This window comes from Lampris incognitus, chromosome 3, assembly GCF_029633865.1.
Source record: "Lampris incognitus isolate fLamInc1 chromosome 3, fLamInc1.hap2, whole genome shotgun sequence".
In the NCBI taxonomy this organism is placed as follows: Eukaryota; Metazoa; Chordata; class Actinopteri; order Lampriformes; family Lampridae; genus Lampris; species Lampris incognitus.
This window is the reverse complement of record NC_079213.1, coordinates 2,357,269-2,373,752: the sequence shown is the minus strand read 5'-3', so window position 1 is coordinate 2,373,752 and position 16,484 is coordinate 2,357,269. Positions and strand designations below refer to the sequence as shown.

The window sequence follows — 16,484 nt, the reverse complement described above, 5'->3', positions numbered from 1 at the left end:
TTCTACATGAGCCGACTGCTGTAAACTGTATGCAGACACTGAATGTGTTGTTCTTCTTCTGTGCTGAACGCTCACATGGACAGCCTGAGAAGACACGTGCTCCTGTTTCTGGACAAGAACGGCTTCTGACTGGAGGACTTGACACCTGGTAGTCTGGACCAGGGTGTGACTGTGTCTCTATGTCTCCATCTTCATACAACATAATACCTGGTAGTCCGGACCAGGGTGTGACTGTGTCTCTATGAAGACATAATACCTGGTAGTCCGGACCAGGGTGTGACTGTGTCTCTATGTCTCCATCTTCATGTATGAGGATGAAGACATAATACCTGGTAGTCCGGACCAGGGTGTGACTGTGTCTCTATGTCTCCATCTTCATGTATGAAGATGAAGACATAATACCTGGTAGTCCGGACCAGGGTGTGACTGTGTCTCTATCTTCATGTATGAGGATGAAGACATAACACCTGGTAGTCCGGACCAGGGTGTGACTGTGTCTCTATGTCTCCATCTTCATGTATGACGAAGAAGACATAACACCTGGTAGTCCGGACCAGGGTGTGACTGTGTCTCTATGTCTCCATCTTCATGTATGAGGATGAAGACATAATACCTGGTAGTCCGGACCAGGGTGTGACTGTGTCTCTATCTTCATGTATGAGGATGAAGACATAACACCTGGTAGTCCGGACCAGGGTGTGACTGTGTCTCTATGTCTCCATCTTCATGTATGATGATGAAGACATAATACCTGGTAGTCCGGACCAGGGTGTGACTGTGTCTCTATGTCTCCATCTTCATGTATGAGGATGAAGACATAATACCTGGTAGTCCGGACCAGGGTGTGACTGTGTCTCTATGTCTCCATCTTCATGTATGAAGATGAAGACATAATACCTGGTAGTCCGGACCAGGGTGTGACTGTGTCTCTATGTCTCCATCTTCATGTGTGATGATGAAGACATAACACCTGGTAGTGCGGACCAGGGTGTGACTGTGTCTCTATGAAGACATAACACCTGGTAGTCCGGACCAGGGTGTGACTGTGTCTCTATGTCTCCATCTTCATGTATGAGGATGAAGACATAATACCTGGTAGTCCGGACCAGGGTGTGACTGTGTCTCTATGTCTCCATCTTCATGTATGAGGATGAAGACATAATACCTGGTAGTCCGGACCAGGGTGTGACTGTGTCTCTATCTTCATGTATGAGGATGAAGACATAACACCTGGTAGTCCGGACCAGGGTGTGACTGTGTCTCTATGTCTCCATCTTCATGTATGACGAAGAAGACATAACACCTGGTAGTCCGGACCAGGGTGTGACTGTGTCTCTATGTCTCCATCTTCATGTATGATGATGAAGACATAATACCTGGTAGTCCGGACCAGGGTGTGACTGTGTCTCTATGTCTCCATCTTCATGTATGAGGATGAAGACATAATACCTGGTAGTCCGGACCAGGGTGTGACTGTGTCTCTATGTCTCCATCTTCATGTATGAAGATGAAGACATAATACCTGGTAGTCCGGACCAGGGTGTGACTGTGTCTCTATGTCTCCATCTTCATGTGTGATGATGAAGACATAACACCTGGTAGTGCGGACCAGGGTGTGACTGTGTCTCTATGAAGACATAACACCTGGTAGTCCGGACCAGGGTGTGACTGTGTCTCTATGTCTCCATCTTCATGTATGAGGATGAAGACATAACACCTGGTAGTCCGGACCAGGGTGTGACTGTGTCTCTATGTCTCCATCTTCATGTATGAGGATGAAGACATAATACCTGGTAGTCCGGACCAGGGTGTGACTGTGTCTCTATGTCTCCATCTTCATGTATGAGGATGAAGACATAATACCTGGTAGTCCGGACCAGGGTGTGACTGTGTCTCTATCTTCATGTATGAGGATGAAGACATAACACCTGGTAGTCCGGACCAGGGTGTGACTGTGTCTCTATGTCTCCATCTTCATGTATGACGATGAAGACATAATACCTGGTAGTCCGGACCAGGGTGTGACTGTGTCTCTATGTCTCCATCTTCATGTATGATGATGAAGACATAATACCTGGTAGTCCGGACCAGGGTGTGACTGTGTCTCTATGTCTCCATCTTCATGTATGAGGATGAAGACATAATACCTGGTAGTCCGGACCAGGGTGTGACTGTGTCTCTATGTCTCCATCTTCATGTATGACGAAGAAGACATAATACCTGGTAGTCCGGACCAGGGTGTGACTGTGTCTCTATGTCTCCATCTTCATGTATGAGGATGAAGACATAATACCTGGTAGTCCGGACCAGGGTGTGACTGTGTCTCTATGTCTCCATCTTCATGTATGAGGATGAAGACATAATACCTGGTAGTCCGGACCAGGGTGTGACTGTGTCTCTGTCTCCATCTTCATGTATGAAGACAGTTGTTGTAAATGTAAATATAAGAATGAGACATTCACACGAATGATCCGTTCTTAAAACAGAACAGCTTGTATAAAGGTTTTTTAAATACATTTTTCTTCTGTGAAAGAAGCATGTGACCTGTTTTGACCCTGCCTCTCAAAGAACCCGAATCGAGAATCATTAAGAACCAGAATCGAAAAGCAGAATCGTGAAAATCCAAACGATGCCCAACCCTAAAGAAGAAGGCAGGTAGTGTTGAGTGTGAAGAAGATGTGGAGGTTTTGTGTGTAACCAGCAGATATGACACAACAAGCTCTTTATAAACACATAGTACTACATCCATACGTAAAACTCAGGTTTTATGTGTGTTTCTGACACAACAGCCCTGCTGACTCTCATTCAGTCTGGATGGAGCTCACACACCCACCTCACCACCACCTACATAGGACACACACTGATACAACTAAAATGACCACCTTTAGGAACAATCCTGACAGTCGTCGTTTTACCAGGAAAAGCCAACATCAAATAATAAAGTAGCTGTCTTACATAGCGCCCTCTAATGGCACATCTGCTGACCAGTCTGTTTTGTTGCTGTGGTGTGTGTTTTAGGTGGATGGGCTGATGGAGGAAAAATTCAGGGAGGTTTTGCCCTTGGACAGAGCTGATGCCGACATCCAGAACCAGGTCGTCCAGCTGCAGGAAACCGTAAGAGGCGCACACACACGCTACAAAAGTACAAAGAGAGATATGTACACACACATTACAGTAATGCCCAGGAGGACATTATCCCAACCACAAGTATACCCACTGCACAAACCTGACTTGACAACATAATAAATACAAGAATACACAAAAGTACCAACAATGATTTGCAACCTCAGATGAAAGTATGTTGAGTAGCTCCACATTTTCTAACCATGGCATTATGATTCTGAACAGTTAGTGAGCGTCAAAACTGCCTGAACAACACATATTCCCATACTTACAAATAGTATATTTGGGGGGGGGGGTTTGGACCCTGATATGCAAATGAACTTCCAGTGATTTTCATAGTTTCTACGTCAAAACGTCACGCAGGAGGATGTGAGGATGTCTCGTGGGCCGCTCTACAAGTCATGTCTTTATTGGCAGGAGGATGTGAGGATGTCTCGTGGACTGCTCTACAAGTCATGTCTTCATTGGCAGGAGGATGTGAGGTGTCTCGTGGACTGCTCTACAAGTCATGTCTTTATTGGCAGGAGGATGTGAGGGTGTCTCGTGGACTGCTCTACAAGTCGTGTCTTTATTGGCAGGAGGATGTGAGGGTGTCTCGTGGACTGCTCTACAAGTCGTGTCTTTATTGGCAGGAGGATGTGAGGTGTCTCGTGGACTGCTATACAAGTCGTGTCTTTATTGGCAGGAGGATGTGAGGGTGTCTCGTGGACTGCTCTACAAGTCGTGTCTTTATTGGCAGGAGGATGTGAGGGTGTCTCGTGGACCGCTCTACAAGTCATGTCTTTATTGGCAGGAGGATGTGAGGATGTCTCGTGGACTGCTCTACAAGTCATGTCTTTATTGGCAGGAGGATGTGAGGGTGTCTCGTGGACTGCTCTACAAGTCGTGTCTTTACTGGCAGGAGGATGTGAGGTGCCTCGTGGACTGCTCTACAAGTCATGTCTTTATTGGCGGGAGGATGTGAGGATGTCTCGTGGGCTGCTCTACAAGTCATGTCTTTATTTGTAGGAGGATGTGAGGATGTCTCGTGGACTGCTCTACAAGTCGTGTCTTTATTGGCAGGAGGATGTGAGGGTGTATCGTGGACTGCTCTACAAGTCATGTCTTTATTGGCGGGAGGATGTGAGGATGTCTCGTGGGCTGCTCTACAAGTCATGTCTTTATTTGTAGGAGGATGTGAGGATGCCTCGTGGACTGCTCTACAAGTCGTGCCTTTATTGGCAGGAGGATGTGAGGTGTCTCGTGGACTGCTCTACAAGTCATGTCTTTATTGGCGGGAGGATGTGAGTATGTCTCGTGGGCTGCTCTACAAGTCATGTCTTTATTGGCAGGGGGATGTGAGGTGTCTCGTGGGCTGCTCTACAAGTCATGTCATGTCTTTATGGGCAGGAGGATGTGAGGGTGTCTCGTGGACTGCTCTACAAGTCGTGTCTTTATTGGCAGGAGGATGTGAGGGTGTCTCGTGGACTGCTCTACAAGTCGTGTCTTTATTGGCAGGAGGATGTGAGGGTGTCTCGTGGACTGCTGTACAAGTCATGTCTTTATTGGCAGGAGGATGTGAGGTGTCTCGTGGACTGCTCTACAAGTCGTGTCTTTATTGGCAGGAGGATGTGAGGATGTCTCGTGGACTGCTCTACAAGTCATGTCTTCATTGGCAGGAGGATGTGAGGATGTCTCGTGGACTGCTCTACAAGTCGTGTCTTTACTGGCAGGAGGATGTGAGGATGTCTCGTGGACTGCTCTACAAGTCATGTCTTCATTGGCAGGAGGATGTGAGGATGTCTCGTGGACTGCTCTACAAGTCGTGTCTTCATTGGCAGGAGGATGTGAGGATGTCTCGTGGACTGCTCTACAAGTCGTGTCTTTACTGGCAGGAGGATGTGAGGTGTCTCGTGGACTGCTCTACAAGTCGTGTCTTTATTGGCAGGAGGATGTGAGGTGTCTCGTGGACTGCTCTACAAGTCGTGTCTTTATTGGCAGGAGGATGTGAGGTGTCTCGTGGACTGCTCTACAAGTCGTGTCTTTATTGGCAGGAGGATGTGAGGGTGTCTCGTGGACTGCTATACAAGTCGTGTCTTTATTGGCAGGAGGATGTGAGGATGTCTCGTGGACTGCTCTACAAGTCGTGTCTTTATTGGCAGGAGGATGTGAGGTGTCTCGTGGACTGCTGTACAAGTCGTGTCTTTATTTGTAGGAGGATGTGAGGTGTCTCGTGGACTGCTCTACAAGTCGTGTCTTTAATGGCAGGAGGATGTGAGGTGTCTCGTGGACTGCTATACAAGTCGTGTCTTTATTGGCAGGAGGATGTGAGGATGTCTCGTGGACTGCTCTACAAGTCGTGTCTTTAATGGCAGGAGGATGTGAGGTGTCTCGTGGACTGCTATACAAGTCGTGTCTTTATTGGCAGGAGGATGTGAGGATGTCTCGTGGACTGCTCTACAAGTCGTGTCTTTAATGGCAGGAGGATGTGAGGTGTCTCGTGGACTGCTCTACAAGTCGTGTCTTTATTGGCAGGAGGATGTGAGGTGTCTCGTGGACTGCTCTACAAGTCGTGTCTTTATTGGCAGGAGGATGTGAGGTGTCTCGTGGACTGCTATACAAGTCGTGTCTTTATTGGCAGGAGGATGTGAGGTGTCTCGTGGACTGCTCTACAAGTCGTGTCTTTATTGGCAGGAGGATGTGAGGTGTCTCGTGGACTGCTCTACAAGTCGTGTCTTTATTGGCAGGAGGATGTGAGGTGTCTCGTGGACTGCTCTACAAGTCGTGTCTTTATTGGCAGGAGGATGTGAGGTGTCTCGTGGACTGCTCTACAAGTCATGTCTTCATTGGCAGGAGGATGTGAGGATGTCTCGTGGACTGCTCTACAAGTCGTGTCTTTAATGGCAGGAGGATGTGAGGTGTCTTGTGGACTGCTATACAAGTCGTGTCTTTATTGGCAGGAGGATGTGGGGTGTCTCGTGGACTGCTCTACAAGTCGTGTCTTTATTGGCAGGAGGATGTGAGGTGTCTCGTGGACTGCTCTACAAGTCGTGTCTTTATTGGCAGGAGGATGTGAGGTGTCTCGTGGACTGCTATACAAGTCGTGTCTTTATTGGCAGGAGGATGTGAGGTGTCTCGTGGACTGCTATACAAGTCGTGTCTTTATTGGCAGGAGGATGTGAGGTGTCTCGTGGACTGCTCTACAAGTCGTGTCTTTATTGGCAGGAGGATGTGAGGTGTCTCGTGGACTGCTCTACAAGTCGTGTCTTTATTGGCAGGAGGATGTGAGGTGTCTCGTGGACTGCTCTACAAGTCATGTCTTCATTGGCAGGAGGATGTGAGGATGTCTCGTGGACTGCTCTATAAGTCGTGTCTTTAATGGCAGGAGGATGTGAGGTGTCTTGTGGACTGCTATACAAGTCGTGTCTTTATTGGCAGGAGGATGTGAGGTGTCTCGTGGACTGCTCTACAAGTCGTGTCTTTATTGGCAGGAGGATGTGAGGTGTCTCGTGGACTGCTATACAAGTCGTGTCTTTATTGGCAGGAGGATGTGAGGTGTCTCGTGGACTGCTCTACAAGTCATGTCTTCATTGGCAGGAGGATGTGAGGTGTCTCGTGGACTGCTCTACAAGTCGTGTCTTTATTGGCAGGAGGATGTGAGGTGTCTCGTGGACTGCTATACAAGTCATGTCTTTATTGGCAGGAGGATGTGAGGTGTCTTGTGGACTGCTATACAAGTCGTGTCTTTATTGGCAGGAGGATGTGAGGTGTCTCGTGGACTGCTCTACAAGTCGTGTCTTTATTGGCAGGAGGATGTGAGGTGTCTCGTGGACTGCTCTACAAGTCGTGTCTTTATTGGCAGGAGGATGTGAGGATGTCTCGTGGACTGCTCTACAAGTCGTGTCTTTATTGGCAGGAGGATGTGAGGTGTCTCGTGGACTGCTCTACAAGTCATGTCTTCATTGGCAGGAGGATGTGAGGTGTCTCGTGGACTGCTCTACAAGTCATGTCTTCATTGGCAGGAGGATGTGAGGTGTCTCGTGGACTGCTGTACAAGTCGTGTCTTTATTGGCAGGAGGATGTGAGGTGTCTCGTGGACTGCTCTACAAGTCGTGTCTTCATCGGCAGGAGGATGTGAGGGTGTCTCGTGGATTGCTCTACAAGTCGTGTCTTTATTGGCAGGAGGATGTGAGGTGTCTCGTGGACTGCTCTACAAGTCATGTCTTCATTGGCAGGAGGATGTGAGGTGTCTCGTGGACTGCTGTACAAGTCGTGTCTTCATTGGCAGGAGGATGTGAGGTGTCTCGTGGACTGCTGTACAAGTCGTGTCTTTATTGGCAGGAGGATGTGAGGTGTCTCGTGGACTGCTCTACAAGTTGTGTCTTTATTGGCAGGAGGATGTGAGGTGTCTCGTGGACTGCTCTACAAGTCATGTCTTCATTGGCAGGAGGATGTGAGGTGTCTCGTGGACTGCTGTACAAGTCGTGTCTTCATCGGCAGGAGGATGTGAGGATGTCTCGTGGACTGCTCTACAAGTCGTGTCTTTACTGGCAGGAGGATGTGAGGTGTCTCGTGGACTGCTCTACAAGTCGTGTCTTCATCGGCAGGAGGATGTGAGGATGTCTCGTGGACTGCTCTACAAGTCGTGTCTTTACTGGCAGGAGGATGTGAGGTGTCTCGTGGACTGCTCTACAAGTCGTGTCTTCATCGGCAGGAGGATGTGAGGTGTCTCGTGGACTGCTCTACAAGTCGTGTCTTCATCGGCAGGAGGATGTTCGTGGGTCATCATGCGTTTTTATGGTTTGTCTGCTCAGTATAATTCATTCAAGTCCGGAAGTCTACAAATACGTTCTTGTGAAGTTCTCAACTGGATGTTTACGTCCGTCTCCCTCCACGCTGACACACAAAGCTGTTGTTGAACAGCCAGTTTCCAGTCGGACCAAGCAAGGAAAAAACAGGGTTTGATTTGCGAGGACAAACACTGTCTGTACAGCAGCCGAACGGGTCAGGGATGTGAAGCACCACCTGACACAAACAAAGAAGACTGGTGTAGGGAAGAATGACGCTGAACTGAAAGCAGAAATCCAGACGGCAGAAGAAGCTCCCGTTTGCCTTGCTTCGTGTCTGGAGGTGAGCTGAGCTGCAGTCACCAAAGAAAGTGTCGGTCGGCTAAAATCACACCTGCTCTTCAATCAGTCGATTGCGGTTGCAGGAAAAAAATTGCACGTTATAATCTCTCGATTAAAGGTGTATTCTGCCGATTTTCAACCTTATTTCTGTCTGTCTGAATTTGGGATGTGGCGTGGAAAACCTCTGCAGCGGTTAGCTGGCAGGATGAAGAGGAGGGAGATTTAGACGGGTGGATAACCAAACCGCTTCATTGTAGCGGGGTTCTTCTAGTATGTATATATCCTATTAACTTGAAGTGTTTACACTTAAATACAAAAGTCCCTTTTTAAAAACATTTATTAAACAAAGCAGCTCAAGAAGCAGCTCAAGAAGCAGCTCAAGAAGCAGCTGGAGGTGAGGAAGATTTATACCATGTAAAAGTCCTGTAACAGAAACGGGCTCAGCCATTGTCCCAGCTAGCCTGTCTCACCATCTCTCCATCCCTCCACCTCTCCATTCCTCATCTCTCCATCCCTCCACCTCTCCATTCCTCCATCCTTCCATCTCTCCGTTCCTCCATCTCCATCTCTCTGTCTCTCCATCTCTCTATCTCTCCATCCCTCCACCTCTCCATCCCTCATCTCTCCATCTCTCTGTCTCTCCATCTCTCTATCTCTCCATCCCTCCACCTCTCCATTCCTCCATCCTTCCATCTCTCTATCTCTCCATCCCTCCATCTCTCCATCCTGCCATCTCTCTATCGCTCCGTCTCGCTGTCCCTCATCTCTCCATCCCTCCATTTCATCCCTCCCTCTCTACGTCCCTCCATCTCTCCGTCTCCCAGAGTGATGGATGAACCCTGGAAGGCTGCCGATGTGCCGCTGTGCTCCTCAGGACAGGAAAGAGTTTGGGGAAGTCACAGAGGATGGAGCAATATAGGCGGAGTTTTCAAAACTTCTAGCTGGACAAGTTCGTCATTATCTGTATTTTTTTATTTTTACATTTTATTTTATATTTATATTAATTTTATATGATCTTTTCCTCCATTTTGTCTTCTGCGCCTGGCTGGCTGCCTTGCTTCTATTGGCCGCGGGGTTATTCGTCACTGTGCACGGCCAAAAGCCATTGGAAGTAATGGTGTCAGAATGCAGTGGTGCCATGCATGTGTTGTGTCTCACCGGGCCTAAAGGGCCATCAAGGGTCTTACAGGGCCTCCACCACACCGACGACTGTCCCACCAATAATTCATTCATTCATTCATCTTCAGCCGCTTGTCCGGGGTGGGGTCGCGGTGGCAGCAAGTTAAGTAGGGCACTCCAGACGTCCCCCTCCCCAGCAACGCCCTCCAGCTCCTCCTGGAGGATCCCAAGGTGTTCCCAGGCCAGATTGGACATGTAGTTCCTCCAGCGAGTTCTGGGTCTACCCCGGGGTCTCCCCCTGGTTAGCCGTGCCTGGAAAACCTCCAAAGGAAGGCCCCCCGGAGGCATCCTAATCAGATGCCCGAACCACCTCAACTGGCTCCTTCTGACATGATGGAGCAGCATCTCTACTCCGAGCTCTGTCCTTATGTCCAAGCTCCTCACTCTATCTCTAAGGCCAGTGGTGCCCTCAAGGGGTGGCCAGGGGCCCACCCTGATACTATCCCTGGCCCCCCCGCTGGCCCCCCCAGCCACGAGCTGCATATGCAGAATATGCTTCTGATTATGTATAATATGCTTCTACCTGATATTTTATTTTTCATTTCTGGACATACACAATGTAACAAGGAATCGTCTAAGCTGTTACAATATATACAGATACAGGACACATTGAAACTCAGAATGTTAACTGTACTGTATTGGTCTATTCAGTAAGGTTAACTGTGAAAAATAAGAAGCCAAAGTTTTTCAGTGTGCGATTCCTTAACTTGACAGGTTTCAGCTGGCCTATACAGAATACTGCCACAGCATGATAGACTTCCTGAAGGGCAGTCATGGCTTTTGGTTTTGGTGGGCCACCCCAAGATTTGCAGTGGCCCCATTTGGCCCCCCCTGTGAACAATTTCTGGGGGCGCCACTGTCTAAGGCTGAGCCCAGACTCCCTACGGAGGAAACTCATTTCAGCCGCTTCTATCCACGATCTTGGGTTGCTGAAGTGTCATGTGATGTAGGCTGAAAAGTACAGTCTACCGATTCCTGCAAGAGTGACAAACCCAGGATAGGCCCCTCCTCGCGGTATTGACCGGACTTCACTTGTGGAGTTGGCGTAACCTGGCCAGCACTCAGCTGGCTAAAGCCTAACAGGACCGCGGGCTGGCGGTTATAAAAATCCCACACATCCCTGGCTCGTAAGTGCCTAACAAGTGGGCAGTCCGGACTCCCAATCCAACCATCACTTGGGTGCAACTTGTGACGGATCCCATCGTCTTCACTCTTGTGTTGCCATGGAACTAGATCCTCCCAGGCCAAGCAGTGTGGACCAGTGTCGTGACCTGATCACCACTTCAATCAAGGCTTTACCGAATGGCTCCAAGTTTTTAAGCACACACCTTAACCTCTTGGAATGGCTCTTCGGACACGAGAGACGCCAACGACGATCCACGATCTCACCCTTTCGGTCACTACCCAAAGCTCATGACCATAGGTGAGGGTTGGAATGAAGATCGACTGGTAAATTGAGAGCTTTGCCTTCTGGCTCAGCTCCTTCTTCACCACAATGGTCCAGTATAACATCCACATTACTGCTGATGCTGCACCAACCGCCTGTCAATCTCCTGCTCCATCCTACCCTCACTCGTGAACAAGACCCCGAGACACTTGAACTCCTTCACTTGAGGCAACAACTCATCCCCAACCCGGATGAAGCAATCCACCATTTTCCGGTAGAGAACCATGGCCTCAGACTTGGAGGTGCTGACTCTCATCCCGGACATTTCACACTCAGCTGCAAACCGTCCCAGTGTGCGCTGGAGGTCGTGTTCTGATGAAGCCAACAAAACCACATCATCTACGAAGAGCAGAGATACAATTCTGAGGTTCCCAAACCGGACACACTCCTCACCTTGGCTGCTCCTTGAGATCCTGTCCATGAATATCACAAACAGAATCGGAGACCAGGGACAACCTTGGCCGAGTCCAACACCCACCGAAGATGTGTTTGACTTTGTACCGAGAATGCGGACACAGCTCTCACTTTGGTTATACAAGGACCAGATGGCTTGTAGCAACTGCCCCGGTACCCCATATTCCTGCAGTACTCCCCCCCCCCCCAGAGTGCCCCGGGGTACACGGTCATAAGCCTTCTCCAAGTCCACAAAACACATGTAGACTGGCTGGTCAAACTCCCATGCCCCCCTCAGCACTTCCACAAGGGCGAAGAGTTGGTCCGTTGTTCCACGGCCAGGACAGAATCCGCATTGTTCCTCCTGGATCTTGTTAAATTATTCATTGCAGTATTATCGGTTTGTCCTTGAGGACGTCAAAACAAACCGAGCTGAAGCGTGAAACACAATTTGGAATGATGAGAACCAATCCTTCTCTCTCTGTCTTTCTGTCTCTCTCTCTGTCTCTCTCTCTCTCTGTCTCTCTCCCTGTCTTTGTCTCTCTCCCTGTCTTTGTTTCTCTCTCTCTCCGTCTTTGTCTCTCTCTCTCTCTGTGTCTCTCCCTGTCTTTGTCTCTCTCTCTCTCTCTGTGTCTCTCCCTGTCTTTGTTTCTCTCTCTCTGTGTCTTTGTTTCTCTCTCTCTTTGTCTCTCTCCGTCTTTGTTTCTCTCTCTCTCCGTCTTTGTCTCTCTCTCTCTCTGTGTCTCTCCCTGTCTTTGTCTCTCTCTCTCTCTCTGTGTCTCTCCCTGTCTTTGTTTCTCTCTCTCTGTGTCTTTGTTTCTCTCTCTCTTTGTCTCTCTCCCTGTCTTTGTTTCTCTCTCTCTCCGTCTTTGTCTCTCTCTCTCTCTCTGTGTCTCTCTCTCTGTCTCTTTCTCTCGTTCTCTGTCTTTCTGTCTCTTTCTCCGCCGCTGTGTCTCTCTGTGTCTCTCTCTGTGTCTGTGTCTCTCTCTCTGTCTCTGTCTCTCACAGTTCCATTGCTGTGGTCTGTTTAGCTATGCCGACTGGGAGCAGAACATTCCAGAATCCTGTGTGTGTGATCCTCAGGAGATGGAGGAGTGTCGCATGGTGGAGGTAATCCAGTGTGTAAATGTACAGTCAGAACAACACGTGTATGTAGGCAGTACAGATGAGCTGAAACATGAATTTGAAGTTTTGTTGTGTATGTGCGCAGACACACAAAATTCAGTTCAGCGTCGTCTCATCACGGACGTTTAGTTTGCAGACGGTAGAAAACAAGATGGCTGCAGACAGACACATAAAACAAGATGGCTGCAGACAGACACATAAAACAAGATGGCTGCAGACAGACACATAAAACAAGATGGCTGCAGACAGACACGTAAAACAAGATGGCTGCAGACAGACACGTAAAACAAGATGGCTGCAGACAGACACGTAAAACAAGATGGCTGCAGACAGACACGTGCCCTCACGAGGACGCGTGTACATGCAGAGATGCCTAGAGGAACAGAACCAGGTTTAGAAACCAACACCACCGCAGTGCTTTTGAGTCGTTTGGTCAGAAATACCAATGCCTGTCTCTCTTCTTCTGCGATGTGTTACAGATGCAGCACAAGATGGTCTACTCCCAGGTCAGAGATCTACCAACTGCAAATCACACCTAAAATAATCAGCCCAAACACATGACCTCACAACTTTGCATGATTCGTGAACTTGATCAGTCCTCATTCAGTTGTGATAAGAAGCTTAAAGGGTGAGGCGATGTGAGAAACAGCTGTCCTGTCCTTGCTGTCCTGCAGACATGTTTCCCCATCGTCCTGCACTACGTGGACTTGTTTGCAGACATCTCTCTGGGTGTGCTCTTCGCTCTGGCCGTCCTGGCGGTGAGTTCACTTTCAGCCATTGACCTGCATGGACAATGGCCGGACCTTCAGACTTATCACACATCTGTTACAGTGTCTGTCAGTCTGTCAGTGGTGGCTGGTGCTAAAAACACATTTATTGGGGGGGGGGGGGGCGGCAATGTAGCTTGGTGCAGCACCCCTGACCGCTGCTGTAACGTCCACACAGTCACAGAGGTATTAAGAAGGACAATGTGGCCTGCAGGTTTTATCAGGGTTGGTAGACAGTGGATGATTGACAGCTGAGACGAGGCGTGGTGGTGGGTGTGAACATGATTGACAGCCACGAGAATTGTCCAATCACATTAGATCAAAAAACATTAAAACAATACCAATTCACTGCCAATAAAAGTGGGAGTGTCTGGGGACACAGAACTGCGCCCCCTGGAAAATCTGAAGAAACCAATCAGACAGCAGCCTCAGGTCACCTGCTCGCCACAAGTTTGAGGGCTTGCATAAGGTATGGTTTGGCTGGCGCCTCTCACACAGGAGGTGTATGTATTCAGACAGGAACCAACCAAATACCAGTGAACCAGTATTTAATTATTATATTATACTACTACTACATTATATTTAAATATCATGTGAACCAGTATTTAATTATTATACTACCACATTATATTTAAACACCATGTGGACCAGTATTTAATCATTATATTATTATACTACTGAATTATATTTAAATACGATGTGAACCAGTATTTCTTTATTATATTATTATACTACTACATTATATTTAAACACCATGTGAACCAGTATTTAATTATTATATTATACTACTACTACATTATATTTAAATACCATGTGAACCAGTATTTGATTATTATATTATTATACTACTACATTATATTTAAACACCATGTCAACCAGTATTTAATTATTATATTATTATACTACTACATTATATTTAAATACCATGTGAACCAGTATTTAATTATTATACTACCACATTATATTTAAACACCATGTGAACCAGTATTTAATTATTATATTATTATACTACCAAATTATATTTAAATACCATGTGAACCAGTATCTGATTATTATATTATTATACTACTACATTATATTTAAATACCATGTGAACCAGTATTTAATTATTATACTACTACTTTATATTTAAATATCATGTGAACCAGTATTTAATTATTATACTACTACATTATATTTAAATACCATGTGAACCAGTATTAATTATTATATTATTATACTACTACTTTATATTTAAATACCATGTGAACCAGTATTTAATTATTATATTATTATACTACTACATTATATTTAAATACCATGTGAACCAGTATTTAATTATTATATTATTATGCTACTACATTATATTTAAATACCGTGTGAACCAGTATTATTATATTATTATACTACTACTACATTATATTTAAATACCATGTGAACCAGTATTTAATTATTATACTATTATACTACTACATTATATTTAAATATCATGTGAACCAGTATTTAATTATATTATTATACTACTACATTATATTTAAATACCATGTGAACCAGTATTTAATTATTATACTACTACATTATATTTAAATATCATGTGAACCAGTATTTAATTATTATATTATTATACTACTACATTATATTTAAATATCATGTGAACCAGTATTTAATTATTATATTATTATACTACTACTTTATATTTAAATATCATGTGAACCAGTATTTAATTATTATATTATACTACTACATTATATTTAAATATCATGTGAACCAGTATTAATTATTATATTATTATACTACTACTTTATATTTAAATATCATGTGAACCAGTATTAATTATTATATTATTATACTACTACTTTATATTTAAATACCATGTGAACCAGTATTGAATTATTATATTATTATACTACTACATTATATTTAAATACCATGTGAACCAGTATTTAATTATTATATTATTATGCTACTACATTATATTTAAATACCGTGTGAACCAGTATTATTATATTATTATACTACTACTACATTATATTTAAATACTATACTATTATACTACTACATTATATTTAAATATCATGTGAACCAGTATTTAATTATTATATTATTATACTACTACTTTATATTTAAATATCATGTGAACCAGTATTAATTATTATATTATTATACTACTACTTTATATTTAAATACCATGTGAACCAGTATTGAATTATTATATTATTATACTACTACATTATATTTAAATACCATGTGAACCAGTATTTAATTATTATATTATTATACTACTACTACATTATATTTAAATACCATGTGAACCAGTATTTAATTATTATACTATTATACTACTACATTATATTTAAATATCATGTGAACCAGTATTTAATTATTATATTATTATACTACTACATTATATTTAAATATCATGTGAACCAGTATTTAATTATTATATTATACTACTACTTTATATTTAAATATCATGTGAACCAGTATTAATTATTATATTATTATACTACTACTTTATATTTAAATACCATGTGAACCAGTATTGAATTATTATATTATTATACTACTACATTATATTTAACATGTAGATTTTCGTCTCTTGATGTTTGAAGGGGGCGGCGCCCCAGCGCCCCCTACTGGCCAGCCGCCCCTGATCGGTTATGGGGCAAAGCCAAAAGAAAGGAGGTGTGTAGAGAAATGAAAGAAGTGCATGTGTGAGTCTTTATCCATGTTTATTTCTGCTGCAGCTGCTGGGCCTGGCCTTGTCCTCCCTGATGATCCACCAGATCCATAACGCCGCCAGGCCGATTATGATGCTGACGGTGCCGGTCGTCGTCACTCCGCACCCGCCCAAATACCAGGAGCTGTACAACCCACCGGGCTACTAGACGACCCGGCGCCAGACGCAGTCCAGCAGGGGGATACTAACGGCTCGTCTAGTGTGCTGCGGCAGGACGTTGTGTCGCTTGCTTCGTTATTCTGCTTTCTTTCTTCGTGGTTGTTGATGAGGATGCTGGGCTGCGGGGCTGCATGGATGCGGGGATGCAGGGATGCAGGGCTACAGGATGCAGGGCTGCGGGGATGCAGGGCTGCGGGGATGCAGGGCTGCAGGGATGTGGGGATGCAGGGCTGCGGGGATGCTGGGCTGCAGGGCTACAGGATGCAGGGCTGCGGGGCTGCAGGGATGCGGGGCTGCAGGGCTACAGGATGCGGGGCTGCATGGCTACAGGATGCAGGGATGTGGGGCTGCAGGGCTACAGGATGCGGGGCTGCAGGGCTGCATGGATGCAGGGCTACAGGATGCAGGGATGCGGGGCTACAGGATGCGGGGATGCGGGGCTACAGGATGCGGGGATGCGGGGC

At 45.7% G+C, this 16,484-nt stretch overlaps 1 protein-coding gene across 2 annotated transcripts in view; it reads left to right on the top strand.

Annotated features, from left to right (window-relative positions):
• LOC130109543 (tetraspanin-8-like) overlaps positions 1-16,173 on the top strand; it is a 22,731-nt gene extending 6,558 nt beyond the window's left edge. For both annotated transcript variants that reach the window (XM_056276482.1, XM_056276481.1), the window contains 5 exons: positions 3,019-3,114; positions 12,259-12,360; positions 12,855-12,881; positions 13,050-13,133; positions 15,869-16,173. In XM_056276482.1, the coding sequence (XP_056132457.1) occupies positions 3,019-3,114; positions 12,259-12,360; positions 12,855-12,881; positions 13,050-13,133; positions 15,869-16,009 (450 nt within the window). In that variant the 3' untranslated portion in view covers positions 16,010-16,173. The remainder of the gene's footprint in view (positions 1-3,018; positions 3,115-12,258; positions 12,361-12,854; positions 12,882-13,049; positions 13,134-15,868) is intronic.
• Positions 16,174-16,484: the final 311 nt, after the last annotated feature.